Genomic DNA, 21,654 nt, shown 5'->3' with positions numbered 1-21,654 from the left:
CCAGCTGCCACTCTGGAAGGTCAATCCCTCAGCGGTGATAACATCACAAGGAGGACACTGAAAGCGTCGCCTGTGCACCAGCCGTCAGTCCCCTTCAAACCGAGAGGCTTCCAGCCATGGAAGGCCTCGAAGGCCTGCGTGCAACCCCATCCCCTAAGATGCCAATACTGAACACACCGCACTGCCCCCCCCCCCCTCACTGGAACTTATCTGGGTCTACTGTGTCCTCTCCTCTGCCCCTTCTGCAACTGGCACCCTGGATGGCAATAGCGACCTGAGCGTTCACCCCCAATATCCCCTTCAGAGGTGAGGTTGCCAGGTTCCCGTTTTTATCTCGTGGTGACATCAAGCTGGCGATTGATGAATATTTATTAAGAGGAAGGGGGGGAGTCTTGACGGGAGGGCTCACTAATGATATTATAATATATTTAAATGAGGTTTCCATCCCTTCTGTGGCACAATTCACGTTACGCCACCAGCGAGGGGCTTGAAAAATCAGAAAGTTCGATCTTGCTGCCGAGAATTATGTTTCACGGTTCTCACCGTATTTTCTGCCCGCGTCGCCGTTCTCGCTGACGGCTAACGCAGGCTGAAAATTCTGTCCATGGAGCTTTACAGCATGGAAAGGAGGCCCTTCGGCCCATCGTGTCCCCGTCGGCCATCAAGCGCCTGGGTTGGATTCTCCCGTTTGCAGACTAAGTGCTGGCGCCGGCGTGAGAACAGTGGCGTTTTACGCCAGAGAAAACAGCACCAATCCTCCGTCTGGTGGGGGCTAGCAGCAACGCAGTGCAAAGCCCCCGGTTCTACCTGTGGATACAGCCGGGTCCATGGCCGCGCATACGCACAGCGGCGGCCTGCAGCGGCCGCGCTGTGCAACATGGCACCGGCCGCACGCAGACCCAGCCTGCCAAAAACGACCCCCCTGTAACACCCCTAGCCACCCCCCCCCCCACCAGTGCCCCAAACCCCCGCTAAATCCTCCCCTACGAGCAGAACGGTCCCACCCGACTGTGGCAGCACTGGACTCAGTACGTAGCCGCCACGCCGCGTCCACGAAAAAAAATAGCATCGGTGCCCCACGCCATCGGGGAAGGGCCTCAGGTGATGCCCTGAAGCCGTCCATAGGGCATGCGTTTCTGAGGGGGCGGATCATCGCAGAAGCGGCGCTGTCCCCGATTTTGGTGCAAATGGCGACTCTCCAGCTGATCGCTGATCACAGTTTTGGCGTCGCCAACCAGAGAATCCTTCCCCTTGTCTATTCTGATCCCATTTTGCAGCACTTGGTCCATAGCCTTGTAGGCTATGGGCACTGGTCCGATTTCCTGCCCTTGCATAACTCATTATACAAATAGAATCTCAGTTTAACATCTCAACATAAAGACGTCGACTCCGAGTATGCTGTCCTCGCAGCAGGCTGACTGGTTGGTTCTGAAATTACAACAGTGACTATTCAAAAGTAATTCCTTGGCTGTAAAGTGTTTGAGATGTCCGCTGGTGGTGTTAAAATGCTCTTTAAGTACAATACTTTTTGGAGTTTGCAGCTGGCATGTTAATAATGCCTAGGTCTCACACTGGCACAATGCGTGGGCAAAAAAACCACCCCACTAACATTGTGCCAGCCTTTGGATGGGCTGTTAACCAAAGGCATTGTTTGCTCTGCCAGGCACCGTTCCGTGACGGACAAGGGATTTCTTTCAGTGTTTTGGCCAATATTTGTCCCTTAACAATACCACTAAATCAGATTATATGGTCACTTTAGCCATTGCTGCTTGTGTAAATTAGCTGTTGTGTTTCCCTGAATTTGGGCAGCACGGTAGCACAAGTGGATAGCACTGTGGCTTCACAGCGCCAGGGTCCCAGGTTCGATTCCCCGCTGGGTCACTGTCTGTGCGAAGTCTGCACGTTCTCCCCGTGTCTGCGTGGTTTTCTTTCGGCTGCTCCGGTTTCCTCCCACAGTCCAAAGATGTGTAGGTTAGGTGAATTGGCCATGCTAAATTACTCTTAGTGACTAAAAAGGTTAGATGGGGCTATTAGGTAACGGGGATAGTGTGGAAGTGAGGGCTTAAGTGGGTCGGTGCAGACTCGATGGGCCGAATGGCCTCCTTCTGCACTATATGTTCTATGTACAAGAGCAGTTCAGAGACTACAAAATGCTTCATGAATCACTGGGATTGTGGAATCAATCAAATTCCTTCTTTCACCTTTTCCCTTCACCTCTTTACTTTGAAGTTTTCGGTTGGGTCTTCGAATGCAGGCTAACACTCCGAGGAAGTACTGCGTAATCGGAGTTGACGTCTTTATGTTGATATATTAAACTGAGATTCCATTTGCACAATCAAGTGGTTTGGGTAGATGCTGAAGATCCCACGAGAAATCCAAGACAACACACCTCAAACAATACTGTCAAAAACAAGCCAATTGACCATTCATCTCATTCCTGGTTTGGGATTGTGCTATGTGCAAAATGGGTATTGCACTTGTTTGCATAATATGTCACACCACGTCAAAAGCAATTCATTATTTTGAGGCATTTTGAATCATTTCTGAGAGCTGGAATGAAATAGATCAAAAATTAGTTTTCTTTTCTGCACTCAAAAACTTCCATTAGTAACCAACTTCGTCAGATCACCCACCACCTTCCTCAAATACAGATTGGCGAATCGAACTTCTCTGTACCCCTGAGCTAGGTAGGTTAGTGAAAGGTCCCTTCTACAATCTCATTGGAGCATGCCCTTCGTTGACTGATAAAGAGAGATCTATGCACGGTGTGCAATCAGGAACGGCTCATCAATTATACTCATCTGATGGCAGGGTGGCGCAGTGGTTAGCACTGCTGCATCACAGCGAGAGGACCTGGGTTCAATCCCGGCTCTGGACCACTGTCCGTGTGGAGTTTGCACATTCCCCTGTCTGCATAGGTTTCACAACCCAAAGATTTTCAGAATAGGTGCATTGGCCACGCTAAATTGCCCCTTAATTGGAAATTTATTTTTATAAAATTATACTCAGCTGCACCAGTAGTAAAGGAACTAAAGATCATCACAAGTATTCCAGTTATTCTGCTTATTTGACTGGGCTGTTCGACAGAGAGCCGGCTAGATGTTTGGGTCAAATGATCGCCATCTGTGCTGTAATGATTCAATGCCTCTATTACAGAGAACAGTAAACTGAGTAATGAAGTAAATGTGCTGAATACATCTCAAAGATTTGTAGGTGAATGCCCTGCACATGTAATTCCTGTCTGATCTTGGTGAAGAAGGAATTGAAACTCATTTCACCCACTTCAAGGGCAAAAATACTTCTGGATAATTAAGTTGAAAGCAATGCTGTTCTCGGAGTGAAAGAACAAAGATTCCAGGCCACAAGCCGTTCAGATTCCTCTGTCAATGAGAGTCTGTTATAAGTGTGGAGTGCGAGTCAGTTCATTGTCGGGAAAAATAAGCCATTCAGCTTTTTCAACCCAGCTCCTAAGCCGATCTCCTGGAGCATTTTTGTCACACAAAACACATTATTAACCTCGAGAGTATCAGCCAAATTAGTCTTTAGAATCTCAGCAACCCCCATTATTTTCACTCAGAAGTTTCATTAGAGCCTTCGGGAAGGCAAGAGGCCGTGTTGGGGGGGGGGGTATTGGTTCTGAAGTGGTAACAAACAACGTTTGTCATCCAACATGCACAGCAAGATAGCTAACGCTGCCACAACGAGAAACAGCAAGTCCCATTCAATCCAGAAATTCCTGTTTTTGGAATGTTTCAACCATGCACTGTAATGATCTAAAGCTCAGCATCAAAACAGCCAGCTAACACTGAAGCTGCAGCCAACTTTATTTGTAGCTCCTTTGGCATCGATGTCATTCCATAACTGTGGATCTGTAATTATTTGGAAAATGACTGCCATTGAGGTTTGTGTGCTCCAATAACACCTTGAGTGATGTTGTCAGAAGCTCCTTGCTGGTGATAGGGCCATTCATGGCGGCAAGGTCAGGGAATGGTGTCAGGCAAAGTACCATCCAAAACGTTCTCACCAGCAGAACAGGGGAAGGAAGCCTGTGCATCTCACTGGTTGCGAAGTTAGAAGAAAGCTGCAGCGGCAAAGTTGCTCCGGTCATCATGATTCGACATGGCACCAAAATCTGACCACCAAACAGTCGCGATTATGCGAACAATGATGGCGCCCCAAATCCCCACGGTTAAACAAAATCATGCACAGGCTTCTACCAGGGTCCATTTGGCAAGTCCTATGGCAAAGAAAACAGGTGACAGATACACGAAGGTTGTTGGACACCTGAGTGGGGACAGAGGTGTCTTTGGACAGCAGCTTCTGTGACTGAGCAGTCCGCTTCAGGATACCCTCTGCTCATCCCAAATGGGAGGGATGAGAATAGGCGCCCTAAAAATAAGCTGCCCTCTTTCTCCTGACCAGCTATGCTCAGCTCCTTGTACCCTGACCAATGGGTTCGAGCATCGCCGTTACCAGGGCTGGTTCACAAAAGCGATACTGAAGTATGTGACTTTCTAGAGCAAAAACGAGCGACCTCATTGCCTCGTAGAACAATCCACAGTGCAACTCAAGGTGGCAGCATTCCAACAGCTCATAGCTGACATCCTAAGATCAATCTGGAAGATAATGGACGTGTGATGAGAAGTCTGAGAGATCCATAATGTTGACCATTATGACATGCAAGGTCTTTTTGAAGCTACCAGGGCTATCTATAGACCAAGGTCAAATAGACACAATCCCTTCAGCTCATGCATCATCACTGGACTGAGCATTTTCAACAACTTTTCAACCGTGAATTACAGCGGCAGCTGATACTCTCCAGGTTATCCCCCAGTACCCTGTGGTAGAATCCATGGGTGAATCACCATCAACAGGAGAGCCGTAACAAGCAAGAAAATGCTTGCAGCTGAGGTCTTCAAAGCTTATGGGCCTTTGATCTGTGCACTCCCCCCACAGGTTTGTGTGCAAAAAGAACCTACCACCTACTTCAGGAATGTGACAACTGAAACCATCTTCAAGTGATTAGCCACGCTGTGAAAATTATCATGGTATTTCCCTCCTGTCCGTTGGAGGGAAAATCCTGGCACACAGTGTACTGAATTGCTTACTTCCTGGAGCTGAGGAAATCCTCCCAGAGATACCGTGTGACTTTAAATCTTCCAGACGACCCTCTGGCAAATGGTCTTTGTTGCCAGACAAATCCAGGAAAAATGTTGAGAACAACAGCATTCATCGGCATGACCAAAGCATTTGACTCAGTAAATTATGAGGCTCTGTGAATTGTGCTCCAAAAATTTGTATGTCCAATAAACCTCATCAATATACTGCAACTGGTTCATGATGATATAACTGCAACAATCTTGAGTGGCAAATCTGAAGCAGACGCCTTCAAAATCCAAACCAGGGTCGAGCAAGACTGTGAATATCCCACAGAGCATTCACCTCGTTAAAGATAAACTGCCCTCTGGTGTTGATGTTAAATACCACCCAAATGGAAAACTCTGTAACCTCAGTCCTCTCTGTGCCAAAGCTAAGCCGGCCACCACATGTATACATGACCTAGAGTTTGCAGATGACGGTAGTGTCATTGCCCACACTGCATTAGATTTGGAAGCCACTTTTGAACTCTTCAATTCTGCAGACAAGAAACTCAGTCCTTCAATGTTGAGAAAACAAAACTCATATCAACCAACAATAGTCAGCCAAGTTCCACCTCATGTATATGTTGAAGGTGAGATTCCAGAATATGTTGGTGCATTTCCCATAGCTTGGCAGACACCTCTCTCAAAAGGCCACCATTGACGAGGAGATTCGACACCGGATCAGCTGCACCAAACTCAAGACTTTTACAAGCAACGAGCGTTTGACAACAAAGATCTCTGCAAGTCAGCAAAGGTCTGACCATACAAAGCAGCTGGCATCACCACATTCTTGTACTGCAGTGAAGCCTGGAGTGTGCATCAGCAACACATAAGACTGCTGGAGAAATTCCATCAACAATACTTCTGCCGCATCCTCCAGATTCAATGGGAGCACTGTCGAACAAATAGAACATAGAACAGTACAGCACAGAACAGGCCCTTCGGCCCTCAATGTTGTGCCGAGCCATGATCACCCTACTCAACCCACGTATCCAACCTATACCCGTAACCCAACAACCCCCCCTTAACCTTACTTTTATTAGGACACTACGGGCAATTTAGCGTGGCCAATCCACCTAACCCGCACATCTTTGGACTGTGGGAGGAAACCGGAGCACCCGGAGGAAACCCACGCACACAGGGGGAGGACGTGCAGACTCCACACAGACAGTGACCCAGCCGGGAATCGAACCTGGGACCCTGGAGCTGTGAAGCATTTATGCTAACCACCATGCTACCCTGCTGCCCCCTGAAGTGTCCTTCCTGAAGCCAGCTTCACAAGCATTCAGGCAAAACTCTTGCATAATCATTTACGATGGACTGGACACTTAGTCCAGATAACCGAAAAGCTTCTCCCCTGCCAAGTGCAGTTTTCTCAACACTCAAATGGCCAGCGTTCCAGGGAAGGGAAAAGAAAATGCTTCAAAAACTCTGAAACTCTCCTTGAAGCACAACAGCACAGAAAGTATTGACTGGGAGGAGCTTGCTACCAATTATTCAAAATGGTGACAACTTGTCCATCAAGTTGCATCACACTTTGATTCACGTCTTAATGATGAGCAGCAGCAGAGAAGGAAAAAACAGGAAGCAGATCCTGCATTCTGGATCCTACTACCTCACGGGGCTTCCTCCCCCGTCTGCCTCTCGGTCGAGAATCTGCCTATTTAGTCATATAAAAACACATGCACCAAGGCAGAAATTCACAACTTTGAGTAGATGTCATCTTCAAATCGAAGGATATCCTTTACGAGCTATTTGAGGCTGTCCCAGAATAGAACATAGAGTAGAACACAGAATTCCTACTGTGCAGAAGGAGGCTATTTGGCCCTTCGAGTGCACCAGGCCTCTAAAAGGGCACCCTACCTAAGCCCACGTCACCATCTAACCTGCACATCTTTGGGCAATAAGGGGCAACTTTAGCATGGCCAGTCCACCTAACCTGCACATATTTGGACTGTGGGGTGAAACCGGAGCACCCGCAGACAGGGGGAGAATGTGTAAACTCCACATAGTCACCCAAGGCCAGAATTGAACCCGGGGGTCCCTGGCGCTGTGAGACAGCAGTGCTAACCACTGTTACCCTGTGCCACCCCGAAGATGGACATTAACTCTTCACACCAGGCTTGTGCAATGATACTATACTGACCCAAACCTACTGATCTATGAATAAATACAATGTATTTATCAGGCCATGAGGGCCATCAGCTTTTCCAATACCAATACACAATCAATAATAGAAAATGATGGCACATTGGCCTGCAATTTCTATTTTACACACCCTGCAGATGGACAACTTGCTGGGAGTGTACATTCATAACATTAGCCCTTGTGCCTATGGTGGTGTCAGACAGAAAGCGGTCAGGCTGTTTATGTTCACTATGTGGCATCATTGGCAGGAAAACTGTGTTAACCAACAATGGTACTCGCCTAAAATAAAATAACCTCAAAAAGCTCAAAATGCTCTCTGCAGACGGTGGTTTGGAAGAAAAAAATACCTTGTCCAACTCAACTGCCCAATATTTTCAGTTTAAGTGGGTATACAGTATACTTTTAACCAACATCACTGAAACAGATTATCGGGTCATTTTCCTTATTGCTGAATGTAGAACTGTGTTGGATGCAAATTGAATCCTTCATTTCCCTAATCAACAAGAGAGACTACACCTCAAAACTGCTTCACTAGTAGAGTAGGGGGGATAAAATGGCGGGTAGTACCGATGGGAGAGGAGCGGGCTTGTGCAGTATGTTACGATTAAATTATTGAAAGTACATGGGTGTTTGCACATTTTTGCTTTCTTTCTGTTGATGTCTGTAACTGTTTACAAAGCCAAAAACTACCTCAATAAAATTGTTTATTAAAAAAAAAACTGCTTCACTGACCAAAGCATTTTGGATGTCTCAAGATGCAAATGCCTTCTAAATTCAAAGTTGCAACATTTTACTTACACAGTTAATATTTTTAGCATTAAACACTCTCTTTGTTATGTAATATATAAATATTGATTAATCATTATCCTTAACTTCTATTTTCCAGTAAACGACATTGCGATATTTTCACAGTAACTTCATTGAAGCCTGCTTGTGACAATAAGTGATTATTATTATTACCAAGGAATCACACTGCAATGGAAATATACTAAAGCAACTTTCATTCATTTGCTCGATTCCTTCTATATATAGGTAACAAGGAGCCTCACTCCTAAAATCTTTCAGTCATGTAATGACTGCCACTTTTACTGTTCAGGCAAGAACAGTGGGGAGGGGGTTAGACGTCCAAAATTCCCACTGATCTTTCAATTAAACTCTGTGGTCGTTTCCTGTTCATTCAGAAAACACGAAATCTAAACAAAATGAATCTTTGCCAGTTCTGTTGTTCTTTTCCAAACATCCCACTGTGCCATCAACACGGAGTCTGCCTCCCTTTAGGAATGTTTGCATAAGTACTCTGCTTTTTCCCTCGTGTACAATCAGATATGTCTCCAACTTTCAGGTTGACGTAAGGGCTATAGAATTTACAAGTCTATTGCTCATGTTACTATCTGCAGTAAAGGCTGAACTCCTCACAGAGTAAAAGAAAAGCACATTGTGCTGTGTCTCTAAAGAGTTATCCGTTCTGTATATCTTCATTGCAGGTTTAATGACCCAGGTAACTTGAAGTCACCAATCTTTTGAGTTTCCACGAAATGAATGCAAGACCTAATTCTGCCTGCAGTTACTATTTCATGTTTAACTGAAACATCAGGACTTATCTGGCACATTGCACCTCTGAGACTAACTTACTGAAATGGCCTGAAGTACACAAATGCTTTTTATACATACTGTCATGCTGTAATTCTGATTTACCAGTTTAAACATCAAACATAGACATGGAGAAAATCTCAATCTACTTACCTAGACACAAGTAAGCCAGATATGTTGTACTTGAAGGGGAAAAAAAGTCTTTTCACAATAGTTAGGATGCAGTGGATCCCACAGTGTGTTGCCCACAAACTGTAATGAATTTCAACAGCTCATACTGTGACAATCTGCAAATACTGCTACAAACGACAGAGAGGAACACTTATAGCCAGCCAGTTAACAGTTTGTGGAGTCCACATCTGAAGCCACACTTCTTGAATGAAGTGCATTGAAGAGTGACTCACACAAAAGACCACTGGTTATAAAACTGTATCCTTCCTTCAGAGGCTCCTCCCTGTTGCATTGTCATGAAAGGTCAGCATCTGACTGACAACCAACAAGTGCACTTCAGACATCCGAGACTGCTGGGTGGGGGGGTGGTCAGTTGGATACAACTCCATCTAGCACTCAAAAGAGTCAGCCCACCCATTTCAGTTTGCGATTCACAGCTGAAGATTCGAATGAAAAGCTTGCATTTTACTGTATGATGTAAGGCTCTCAAATTACAGCCACAGCATTTGCTGTTCAATATGTTTATACCTTTCACCCTCTTAGTGAAACTATTTTGCCATGGTCTAAATGTGCTCAATCTACTTGATTTAATTCTGTGTTGTGATGATGACAATTGGTAAATAGTTTTCTTTTTTCAATCTTAATACCCTAAGATTTAAAAAATCTGACTGATTAAAATGAACAAAGCCCAGAAGTGTAAATGATGATGTTGGATTAGCAATGCATCGTGCTTCAGTGATGATGAGATGCAGGTTTAGTCTTCATGGTACTGAGGTCTGTTTTCAGCTGCATTTTATTGGCTGGGTGTCAAGCGGACACCCTGCTAGAAGAGAGGGGGTGAGAAAGCCGGAGGACAAGTTTTCATTGAACCCCTCTCAAGATGTCAACTGATTTGTTTATTCCAAAAACAGCTTGATTTTGAGGAATATTTCTTCGCACTTGTTCTGTTCCATCGCCCTCATTAGATCAAACAACACTGCAGATGTGCCGTGCTGGAAAAATACACCGACATTGAAAGACTTAATTAAATTCCAGGTTTACAATAGAAGTGAACAAAGTGGAGCTGGGATATTTCATTACAGCGGAAAGGTCGAAACCACCGCAGATTCTGGCACTTACGTTCGTAGTAACATTAAAAATGCAAGGTGGGAAGTACATTTTGCTGTATTCATAAAGCAGGTATGCTGTCAGTTTTTTCAAAGCCAATTTATTCTCAGAAGATCTATGAAATTTTCTCAGAACAGAAAAGGATTACGTTTTCTCTAATGAAGACTCTGAACCCAGAGTCAAATTCATGTGTGAACTGCTTCTTCAAGTGAGTGAGGGACACATCCCTTTCATCTGTGGCTGTTAGCACAGCAGAATAATGAGCTCACCTAGAAAATGCTGTCAGACCACATCTGTCTGAGGTTACATCATGGATAACTGCACAGACTAATCTGTGTAATGAACATTTTTCAGTCAACATCTGTGAGAATATTGTAACCTTAAACTCACTATTCAATCCAATTCAAGGTTTTACCATTAATCCAATTTCTCCATTCTCTGCTATGCAAACTTTTAAGTTAACTCTAAGCTCACCACTTTAAACCATCACCCATATTCTAACAAAGACATTTGCTTTAAAGCTATTTTGAACAATAAACAAGGTGCTTTTTGAAATTCAGAATTAAAATACAATTCTCACTGGACTTTCTGAAGAACACATTCGGCATGCTTGGTTTCATTGATCAGAATATTGAATACAGGAGTTGGAACGTCTTGCTGAAGTTGTACAAGACATTAGTAAGGACACACTTTGAATACTGTGTACAGTTCTGGTCACCCTAATATAGAAAGGATATTATTGAATGCAAAAGAGTGCAGAAAATATTTACTAGGATGCTACAGGGACTTGATGGTTTGAGTTGCAAGGAGAGGCTGGATAGATTGGGACTTTTTTCCCTGGAGCATAGGAGACTTAGGAGTGCTCCATGAGAGGTCTATTAAATAATTAGGAACATAGATAAGGTAGATAATCAACTTCTTTTCCCAAAAGTACGGGAGTCTAAAACTAGAGGGCATAGGTTTAAGGCGTGAGGGGAGAAATTGCCCAGAGGGGCAATGTTTTTCACACAGAGGGTGGTGAGTGTCTGGAACGAGCTGCCAGAGGCAGTAGTAGAGGCGGGTACAAATGTGCCTTTTAAAAAGTATTTAGATAGTTATATGGGAAGGATGGGTACGGAAGGATATGGGCCAAATGCTGGCAATTCGGACGAGCTGCGAGGCACCAGTGCTAACCACCGTGCCGCCGGTAGGTAAGAAACTTCTTTAACTCTTACGAGGTTCGGGCAGCACGGTGGCACAGTGGTTAGCATTGCTGCCTACGGCGCTGAGGGCCCGGGTTCAAATCCCGGCCCTGGGTCACTGTCCGTGTGGAGTTTGCACATTCTCACCGTGTCTGCGTGGGTTTCACCCCCACAACCTCAAAGATGTGCAGGTTAGGTGAATTGGCCACGCTAAATTGCCCCTTAATTGGAAAAAATGATGGGGTACTCTAAATTTTTATTTTAAAAAACTCTTACGAGGTTGCCCCATTCTCCACTGAATGTGTGCGTATAGTTAACAGTTGCACACTCTTTAGGGCGGCACAGTGGTTAGCACTGCTGCCTACGGTGCTGAGGACCCGGGTTCGAATCCCGGCCCTGGGTCACTGTCTGTGTGGAGTTTGCACATTCGCCTTGTGTCTGCATGGGTTTCACCCCCACAACCCAAAGATATGCAGGTTAGGAGGATTGGCCATGATAAATTACCTTTAATTGGAAAAAAATAATTGGGTACTGGGGCAGCAGGGTAGCATGGTGGTTAGCATAAATGCTTCACAGCTCCAGGGTCCCAGGTTCGATTCCCGGCTGGGTCACTGTCTGTGTGGAGTCTGCACGTCCTCCCCCTGTGTGCGTGGGTTTCCTCCGGGTGCTCCGGTTTCCTCCCACAGTCCAAAGATGTGCGGGTTAGGTGGATTGGCCATGCTAAATTGCCCGTAGTGTGCTAATAAAAGTAAGGTTAAGGGGGGGTTGTTGGGTTACGGGTATAGGGTGGATACGTGGGTTTGAGTAGGGTGATCATGGCTCGGCACAACATTGAGGGCCGAAGGGCCTGTTCTGTGCTGTACTGTTCTATGTTCTATGTTCTACTATTTATGAAAAAATAGGAAACAAAACAGTTGCACACTCTATATTTCCTGTATGCAATAAAATTAATGAAGATTTTGATAAAAATTAATCAGATACTACAACTTCCTCTAGTTAAAATTGGCTGGTTTAGCACAGGGCTAAATTGCTGGCTTTTAAAGCAGACCAAGGCAGGCCAGCAGCACAGTTCCATTCCTGTACCAGCCTCCCTGAACAGGTGCCGGAATGTGGCGACTAGGGGCTTTTCACAGTAACTTCATTTGAAGCCTACTTGTGACAATAAGCGATTTTCATTTCATTCATTAAAAGTGACAGTGATTCAATGAAGAGGAATCACCAATTGTCACTAATTGAGTGAGGAGAGGGGTTGAGGGAAATTGCTTTATACTTGTTCGAATATGGGACATTTCGCCATAGATAATAGTTGAAGCAGTGCATCATTTATGAGAAAAACTAATACATTTGAAAGAAAGAATGATACAGGGAGGGAGCAAGGCAGTGGGATGAGGATTGGAATGCTCCAGCCAAGAGCAGGTAGAGACGCAATAGGCCAAAAGGACCTCTTTCTGCACTGCAAACACTAATGGCTCTAACTATATAATGAGTTTCAGTAATTTAGGTGCAATTCCAGCCTTTCCAACAATTACTGTCTTTTTCTACCTTGCGGTAATGCTGGCTTTATCCAGTGCAGCTGTTGATACTGTGCAAATTACACCCATAGTATCTTCTCCATGTGCAGACGGTGAAGATAAGGCAGATTCAGGAGATGGACTATAGTCAAGAGAGAGCAGGAAAAAGAAGAGTTAGAAAACAAAATGTCTGTGCTCTCGCTACAACTATTTAATAACAATAGAAGTATATTTCTGTGAAAGTATACAAGGAAGTACCTTTCAGTCTTTAATCCTTTGTTAAGTTCTCTTTCAGCTATTCTGACTTCAGTGTTTTCAGATGTAGAAGGCAGAGCTTCCTCTTCCATTACATCTGTTAATGTGATGGGGGAACTGCATCCTGGTTTGATCTGCATCGTTGGTTCAATTGCAACCAAGGACTCATGTCCATATTCAATATCAGACACAAAGGACTGTTTTGTTGTGGAATTTTGATCTATTCCAGCGCAATTCCCTGTTGATAGAACACCCATAACGTTTTCCTGTTCTTTGGCACCAGTTCTTAAGCAGCTTTCTGTTGCATCTCCAATGTGAAGTAAGAACAGGTGGTCAGATGTACTGCTGGGTTCCTTGCTCTCAGTGGTCATGGATTTACTTAGCTGCATTTCCTGAGATGCAGCGTGGTTTTTATAGTCCATGCCTCCTGCTGAGAAGACGTCATTCTCCATTTCCTCTGGGAATTTGCCATTTCCTAAAGCAAAATCCATCTCCTGACCTAATTTCTCCCCGCAGGTACGATGTGAAATTAGATTGTCATATGTCTGCTGTTGCTCACTCTCGGAAGTTGTAGCCAATATCTGATTTATTTCCACAGCTTCAGAAACAGACAGAGTGAAAAGGGGTAACTCCGTCTCGGGATCAATTCCAAAAGTCATGCCTTTTTCCATGTTCACAACACTATTCACATCAACACTTTCTTTTCCATTCTGGTCCGGGGTCTGTTGTTTCTCACTGTCATATCTCTGCTTTAAAATATCTTCCTCTATTATTGCATCAGAATGCAAGGGACTACAAGATGGCTCATTGGATTCTACAATTAAATTTTCAAGGCTATGCACATTTTCAGCAGAGGAGTTTTCTTTTGTTTCGTTAAAGGATATTTGCTGAGGTTTACTGAGAGTGCGGTTTGTCGTCTCCTGCAGTTCAGTCGCAATATCAGAGCTAGATAACAATTTCACACATTCTGGAAGAACAGAGTTTTCCACGCCCATCTTATCACTGCATGCTTTTTCTTTGAAGATGCTTATTTTTGTTTCCCTGCTATATGTCTGTTGGTCAGTGTCTGGGCTGAAATCCAATAATTTATCTTCCTCTTTCTCAGTATCACATTTCGGGGGGCTGGATAATGGATCCATAGGCTCCTGGGCTGAAATATTCTCATTGTCAGTCCGGATGCTGTTCACCTCTTTGTTTTCAGTGTTACAGGTTCGCTGCTGTTCATTTTCAAAGTCCAATGACGTTTCCTTCAGCTCTACCCCTTCAGCATCCTTAGGCATGGGTGTCAGTATAGTGGCTTCTGGGATTATACCTTCTGCACCTATCATAAGGCTGTTCACATTGTCCTCAAAGACTTTTTCTTCTGGTTCTCCATTGGAGCTTTGACTCTTGTCACCATCAGAACTGAAAGCCAATAAACAATCTTCCCCATTCTCCAGCTCAGGAATCTGCCAGTCGGGTTGCAAGGGCGTACTGATTTCTGCTTCTGTCTTTGATTTATACATATCCTTTTCTGAGATATTGTCTTGTGCTTCAGTGTTCCAATTTTGGTGTTCAATGTTCCAACTAAAATCTGAAAGCTTCTCCCTAAATTCAATGGTATCATTTTCCGAAGGGCTAAATGGTAATATGGTAGTATCTGTACATAAATGATTTTCTGTATAATCTTCTGTTTTCATCCCACTGCTACATATCTGCTGTTGCTCATTACTGAAAGCCATTAGTTCTGAGGTGACAGAATGCTGAGGCGTCAGTGCCAATTTCACACTGTCAGGGTCAATGATATTTTCCACAGCATTCTGCAAGAAAGACAGAGCTTCCTCTTCCTCTTTAACTAGACTGCTGCACATTTGCTGCTGCTTATTACTCAAAATCGATATCTTCTCCGCATCCTTCGCATCGGCAATCGGAATACAGGTACCAGGTATCAATTTTGTGGTTTCTGGAAACAAATCATTTGCACTGTCATCTTGGAGACTGCCCACCCTCTCCATTTGTTGTTCACCACCGAAACCCATTACGTTCTCTGACAGAACGGTGGCATCAAGGTACCCTGCACAAGCTGACAATTCCTTTCCTACTAACAACTTAGTGTCTTCTGTACTAGCTTTTGCTACCTGCAGATTTCCTTCTGGGAGGTTCGCTTTTGGTTCATTGTTGACTATGATTTCTTGTTTTAGATCCCCACAAAAACTTTGTGGTGTCTCTTTTCCTTTGTTTTCATCACAATTCTGAAGGCTAGCTGTCAATTCCATGGTTCCTGCAAGTACTGGCTCTGATCCTGTCTGAAGGCTCCACATGTTCCCTTCAAAAACATTGTTGTCTTTCATTATATTGATACCTGTTTGTGGATGTTCACTAACAACTGCCAATGAAGTTTTGTTTGTTGCGTCAGGACTCTGCGAGCCAGGTGTCGGCCCAATGACATCTGCGATCATTTGAAGACAACCTGCATTTTCTTCAAAGTAGTTGTCTTCTCCTCCTCCTGCCGGTATTTGTTGCTGTTTTCCATCAATAAAGCCCAAAGGTTGATCGCTCCTCCCACTTTCATTTTCAAAGTCCAATGACGTTTCCTTCAGCTCTACCCCTTCAGCGTCCTTAGGCATGGGTGTCAGTATAGTGGCTTCTGGGATTATACCTTCTGCACCTATCATAAGGCTGTTCACATTGTCCTCAAAGACTTTTTCTTCTGGTTCTCCATTGGAGCTTTGACTCTTGTCACCTTCAGAACTGAAAGCCAATAAACAATCTTCTCCATTCTCCAGCTCAGGGGTCAAGCACAAATTTTCTCCAGTCGCTCCTTGTTGTGTCTTGTCATCTACTTGCTGATGTTCACTTCCGAATCCTATTAATGCCCCCTTCAGCTTTGTGGCATCAGAATTTTGACAGCTCTCTGCCGGTTTCAGTACTTCTGTCGTTGAAACGATGCAAATGTTTTCTTCGCAAACATTTTCTTTTGCCTCATTGATACCTATTTGTTGTTTTTCGTGAATAAAACCGGATAATGCTTCTGGTACTTCTGACTGACTATGGGCCACTGCAGTGGGAATCAGTTCTGCTGGGAGGACATTTGCCATATCCAGTTGAAAGCTGTGCACACTTTCAACACAAATATCCTGTTTCAGTCCATCATCATTTTCAAAGCTGAACCATAGCGGGTTTTCCTTTGCCCCTTCTATGTGGTGATTCTCCAAGCCAGCTGGTAATTCTATGCAGTTATTCAGTGACGTTACATTTTCAACCACTGTCTTAAGACTGCACGCATCAGAGATTTTTTCTTCCTTTTGACTCGTGTAGATATGTTGTTCCTCACTAAAAGCCAGTGACATATCATTATCTTCAAGCGCCTGAGGAATGGAAGGATTCTGCGTCAACGTGATGGATTCTGGAAGGGTGGTTTCCATACCTACCCGAAGGTTGCTCATACTTTCAGCAGAAATATCTATGTTTGTTGCATTCCCATTTGTCTGCTGAGGCTCCATATCACAACCGTAATATAATCTATTTTTCAGTGCCTCAGGATCAGGACACTGAGCAGTATATTCTGGGGTTGTGGGATGTGAAATATTTTCTTCATCTCGTTGAAGACAACTTACATTTTCTTCAAAGTAGTTGTCTTCTACTCCTCCTGCCGCTATTTGTTGCTGTTTTCCATCAATAAAGCCCAAAGGTTTTTCATTTATTCCACTTGCACTGGGATCCTGAGGGGTGTCAGGGGTCCAAATATTTTCCATACTTTCCATTGCGGTAAGAAAGCAGCACACATTTTCTCCATTTGCTCCTTGTTGCGTCTTGTCATCTACTTGCTGATGTTCACTGTCAAATCCTATTAATGCCCCCTGCAGCTTTGTGGCATCAGAATTCTGACAGCTCTCTGCCGGATTCAGTACTTCTGGCGTTGAAACGTTTCCAGTCCAAAGATTTTGCTCATCTGCTTCAAACACTTGTTGTTCTTTTATCTCACAGTGCTCCTGCTGTCTGCTGAACTCCAGCATCACATCGTTTTGTTTCTCCACCTCAGGACTCTCTACGCCGATTGACAACTTGACTGCTTCTGGAGGCAAAATGTTTTCCACAGCCATCAAAGGTATTTCTAAATTCAGCTCAGGGAATCCGTGCTCGAATTCAGTGTCGCATATTTGCAGCTGCTCACCAAAATCCTTTGGTGTATTTTCTTTTGTTGCGGAATCCTGAGGATTCAGTGCTGGCTCTGTGCTTGTTGACTGTACAGCATCTTCAAGGCCTTCCTGGAGACTGCACCCCCCCGCCTCATCATTCTTTTGCTGTTCTTCGCTGATGGATGTTTGTTGTTGTTCATTACTGAAGGTCAGCGAAGCATCTTCCATTCCGATGCCAGCTGCAAGCTGAGAGACCGGTAACAATTTCATTCTTTCTGAGACCAGATCTTCTTGATCACCCTGAAAACTGTTCACTTTTTCTTTGGAGAGAACCTCTGCCAGTTCCCAAACTGCCGCTTCCTGTTCGCTATCACAACCCAATGGCAGCTGATCACTTCCTGTAGCTATTGAACCGATATTCTGAGTTGCAGGAGATAATTGGAGCAAACCAGTTTGTGTGTCAGTTGGGAAGTTGTAAATATTGTCTTCCGACACCGTTTCTTGCTGCTCTCTGTCACCCATTTGCCTCTCTTGGTGGCCAAACAATTCCTCTGCTTGTCGATTAATACTAGGAATCACTGGGCTGGGTGGCAAATCTGTGCTTGTGGCAATAACTTTCAGAGTGGCTGTCTGAAGGCTCTGGACATTTTCTTCAATGTCTTTTCCTTTGGCTCGCTCACTGCCTGCTTGCTGTTGTTCATTGCTAAATCCCATGAATAATAACTCTCCGTGTTCCTCTGTGTCAGAATTCTGCACATTAAGTGGTAATTTAGAGGTCTCTGGAATTCTAAGATTTCTTGCATGCATCTGAGGGCTGTCTGAATCCTTTTCATAGAGGCCTTCCTTGTACCCACTATCGCACAATTGCCCATGCTCATGAGCAAAATCCTTGGATATTGATCCTCTGGTTGTCGCGTACTGAGGGTTCAGTGCTAATGCTGTGCTTGTTGACAGTACAGTATCATCGAGACCTTGCTGAAGACTGCCTACGTCCCCCTCATTACCCTTTTGCTGTTCTTCACTGATGAATGTTCGGGATTGTTCCTCACTGAACACCAGCAATGCCTCTTTCATTTCAGTGCCAGCAGTGCACTGAGGGACCAGTAATGAATCCACACTTGCTGAAATTGTATCTTGCCAATCAGTCGGAAAGCTACACACTTCTCTAATGGCTTTGTCTTCAATTTCCCCCTGTGCGGCTTGGTGTCCGCTGCCTTGGTTCAAACATTCCTGTCCATTTGCTGTGCCGGTCGATTCGACATTCTGAGGAGTGAGTGGCAAGTCCACCGTTTCAGAGAGCAAAGTACTTCCCACCATAGTTGGAGGGCTGCACATACTGTCTTCAGGCACTTTCTCTTGCTTTTCACTGCTGCATGCCTGTTCACCATTTACGGACATAAATGATTCTTTCACTTCAGCTGCACCAAGACAGTTTGAGCCATCTGGCAGCTGCATGGCTGCTGGGGTTATAATGTTTTTTATCATCTGATTCTTGCTCAGATCTTTTTGACAGAGCGTTTCCACAGTACATGCCGAGGATTGCCCAGTGAAATGGCTGAAATCTGATAGTTTCTCTTCTGTTGCTTCTCTTGATTCACAGTTTTGACGATTAAGCACCAACTCCCTGCTTCCTGGGAACGTGGAACTTTCTAAACTAGTCTGCAAGTCACACTGGTTTTCTTCAAGGGTTTTCTCTTTATTTTTGCTGTTATGCACCTGCTGTTTATCAGTGACAGAAAGCAATGTCTCTCCTGATATAACTGTATCAGGAACCTGTGAGTTCAGTGGTAATTCCGGGTGCAATGTGTGCAGACTATACACATTTCCTTCGCAAATGTTTCCTTTCGCTTCGCTGTTACCTGCCAGATGTTGCTCAGGACTGAGAACCAATATCTCACTGACACTCATTGTGTGAGGAAGCTCGGAACTTGGGGTCAACTCAGACTTGTCTAGCAACACCATGCTTCCTGTGCCCAGGTCCTCCTCAGATACCCTCTCCTCACAAACTCCGACTCCTATCCCACTGCTGAATTCGTGCTGTTTGCTAGCAGAATTTAAATTCAGTTCTCCTTTCACATCCATTGATTGGGGATCCTGGGAACTCAATGCCAGTCCCACTCTATCTAGCAACAGCCCACTTTCCTGACCAGTTTGAAGGCCGTGTCCAACTTTCTCAGATCTGCCGTCTCGTTTCTCAGCCTCGCAGACTTGCTGGTCACTTTGGAAACAGAGTAACATTTCTTTCACCTGCCCCAAGTCCAAGCCCGGACCAAGTGGCAGGTCAGAAATTTCTGGAAGAGGACAGATTTCTGCATCAATCTGCACAGTGGATAATGTTTCTTCTGAAGCATTTTCTCGCTTCTCACTGCCTCGTGTTTGCTGGTTACTATCGCTGCAGCAACCCTGTGGCTCATTTGGTGCATTATCTGAATAAGTATTCTGATCATTTGGTGCCAAGTTAGTGCTTTCTTGAAGATTCCACACATTGTCATCACAAACCTTTTCTTTTGAGTCACTGGTACTTATCTGCTGTTCGTCACTGAAAACAAATCCTGTCTCTTTTGGCTCCAATCCATCTGTCTTTTGAGGATTGATTGGAAATACGATATTTTGCATGTGCAATTGATGACAGCCCAAATCTCCTTCACAAGCATTAGTTGTTGCTTCCTGATTGTAAATTTGACCCTTTTCACAGTCACAGCTGAGGCCCATCAGTTTTTCTTCTGCTCTCCCGGGATTGGAGCTCTGCTGGATTGAGGACTGGGTGACAGTTTCTGGAATACTCTCTGTCTTATTAACAAGGTTGCAGACACTATCTGTAGAGATATCTTCCTGCTCTTTTCCACACGTTTTCTGTTGCTCATCAGTGGCTGCCAAGGGCATCACATTCAATTCAGCAGGATGGAGGTCTGAATCACAGGTGGACAGTAACTCCATGTTTTCAGATCTTCTTTGGTTTTCTGTGCCTGTCAGAAAACCGCACTGATTTTCTTTGCTGTTGGATGTTTGGTGGTGATCAATATGGCAACTCAAACTCAACTCACTCCCCTCTGAAGCAGCTCCTTCAAACACATTGAGTGCATATTCACACTCTGAAGTAGAAGCCTCTGTTCCTTTTAGGCTGACTTTCGGTAAAATACACTTTTCTGTTTGGTCACCAACCACCGCTTCGATGAGCTGCTCATTTTCAACTTTCAGCTGAGGATGACTGACAGCATTGTGGCCGGCAGTTGCCGCACACTCAGCACGTTTGTCGAAACTCACTGGTGTCAGATACATTGGGTCTTGGATTTCTACAATGAACAGATGGCTTTGGCCATCTGTGCTTGCTGCAGGATTTTCCTCTCTGATCGATTCCTCACGTCCTGGTTCTGACAACGTGAGGCTGCACTTAGTCTCTGGGGCAGGTAACTGAGCTCTCCCAACTGGGCCCTGAGGTGAGGGATATGAGCCCTGCTCATCTGTTTTGTCCAGCTGCTCACTGCGATGCAACAGACTGGAGAACCCTTCCTCGGCTACACTTGCTGCAGTGTTTGCCTGTACTGGTAAGGAGCTGGCTTCAATGCCTGCTGCCCCAGAGGTTTCTGTCTTATTGAACACGCTATTAACTTCCAAGGCATATCCTTCAAACACGGCGTCATCCAGTAAAGACCACAAGCTATTTTTATTGTCGGTTAATAAAGGGGCCTTTGGATTAGTCAGGATTTGAAGATTTGCTTTTTCTTTGCATTCTGGCGATGCATCTTTTTGTTCTACCATGTTTCCTTGAGACATAGAATCCAGATTGTTTCCGGTGTTACTTTCAAGAGACTGGACACCATTTTCTCCTGCTTTGGGGCTGTTGATAGCGGAAAAGTTTGAAAATTACACATTATGTACCAATATTAATACTGACACACAAACGGGCAGCATTTTGTTCAGTCCACATGCAGCAGAATTAACATGCTGAAGCCAAGCACTGCATGCAGTGAGACAGTGACCCGCTAACAACTCCTCTTTATACCATCATCAACATCAAAAGTTAGCCACCCTCCTTCACAGCAATCAGTTGCAGACAATGAAAGTCTTATTCCAAGCAGAAAATTCTCACCAAGTATCACACAAACATTGGCTCAACATTAAGATGATCTCAAAATAATATTTTATGCCACATGCTCGCTGCCTCTCTCTCTCTCTCTCTCTTCTTCCAGTATAAGAGAAAGTAGTGAAAGAGGAAAACTGTAAACTTAAGGTATAATGGAACAGCAAATGGTGAAAAGTAAGGTTATGACAGAACCCATATCATCAACCTCAAATTTAAGCCTGCTTTTCTCTGTCCAGAGATGCTGCCTGATCTCCTAAATACTTACAGCATTTTCAGATTTCTAACACCTACAGTATTTCGCTATCTTGCTTGCTATTCGGCAGAATTTCCCCCCAAAAACGGTAGTGT

The 21,654-nt window shown here is 44.5% G+C and overlaps 1 protein-coding gene across 2 annotated transcripts in view; it reads right to left on the bottom strand.

Annotated features, from left to right (window-relative positions):
* Nucleotides 1-21,654, bottom strand: part of LOC119950753 — a 354,917-nt gene that overhangs the window by 246,964 nt on the left and 86,299 nt on the right. For both annotated transcript variants that reach the window (XM_038773466.1, XM_038773467.1), the window contains 2 exons: nucleotides 13,108-21,060; nucleotides 12,881-12,991 (listed from right to left, as the gene is read on the bottom strand). In XM_038773466.1, the coding sequence (XP_038629394.1) occupies nucleotides 12,881-12,991; nucleotides 13,108-21,060 (8,064 nt within the window). The remainder of the gene's footprint in view (nucleotides 1-12,880; nucleotides 12,992-13,107; nucleotides 21,061-21,654) is intronic.

The sequence above is a fragment of the Scyliorhinus canicula genome, chromosome 16 (assembly GCF_902713615.1).
Source record: "Scyliorhinus canicula chromosome 16, sScyCan1.1, whole genome shotgun sequence".
Taxonomy (NCBI): Eukaryota; Metazoa; Chordata; class Chondrichthyes; order Carcharhiniformes; family Scyliorhinidae; genus Scyliorhinus; species Scyliorhinus canicula.
Note: the sequence above shows the minus strand (reverse complement) of the source record. Positions and strands in the feature narration are given on the sequence as shown.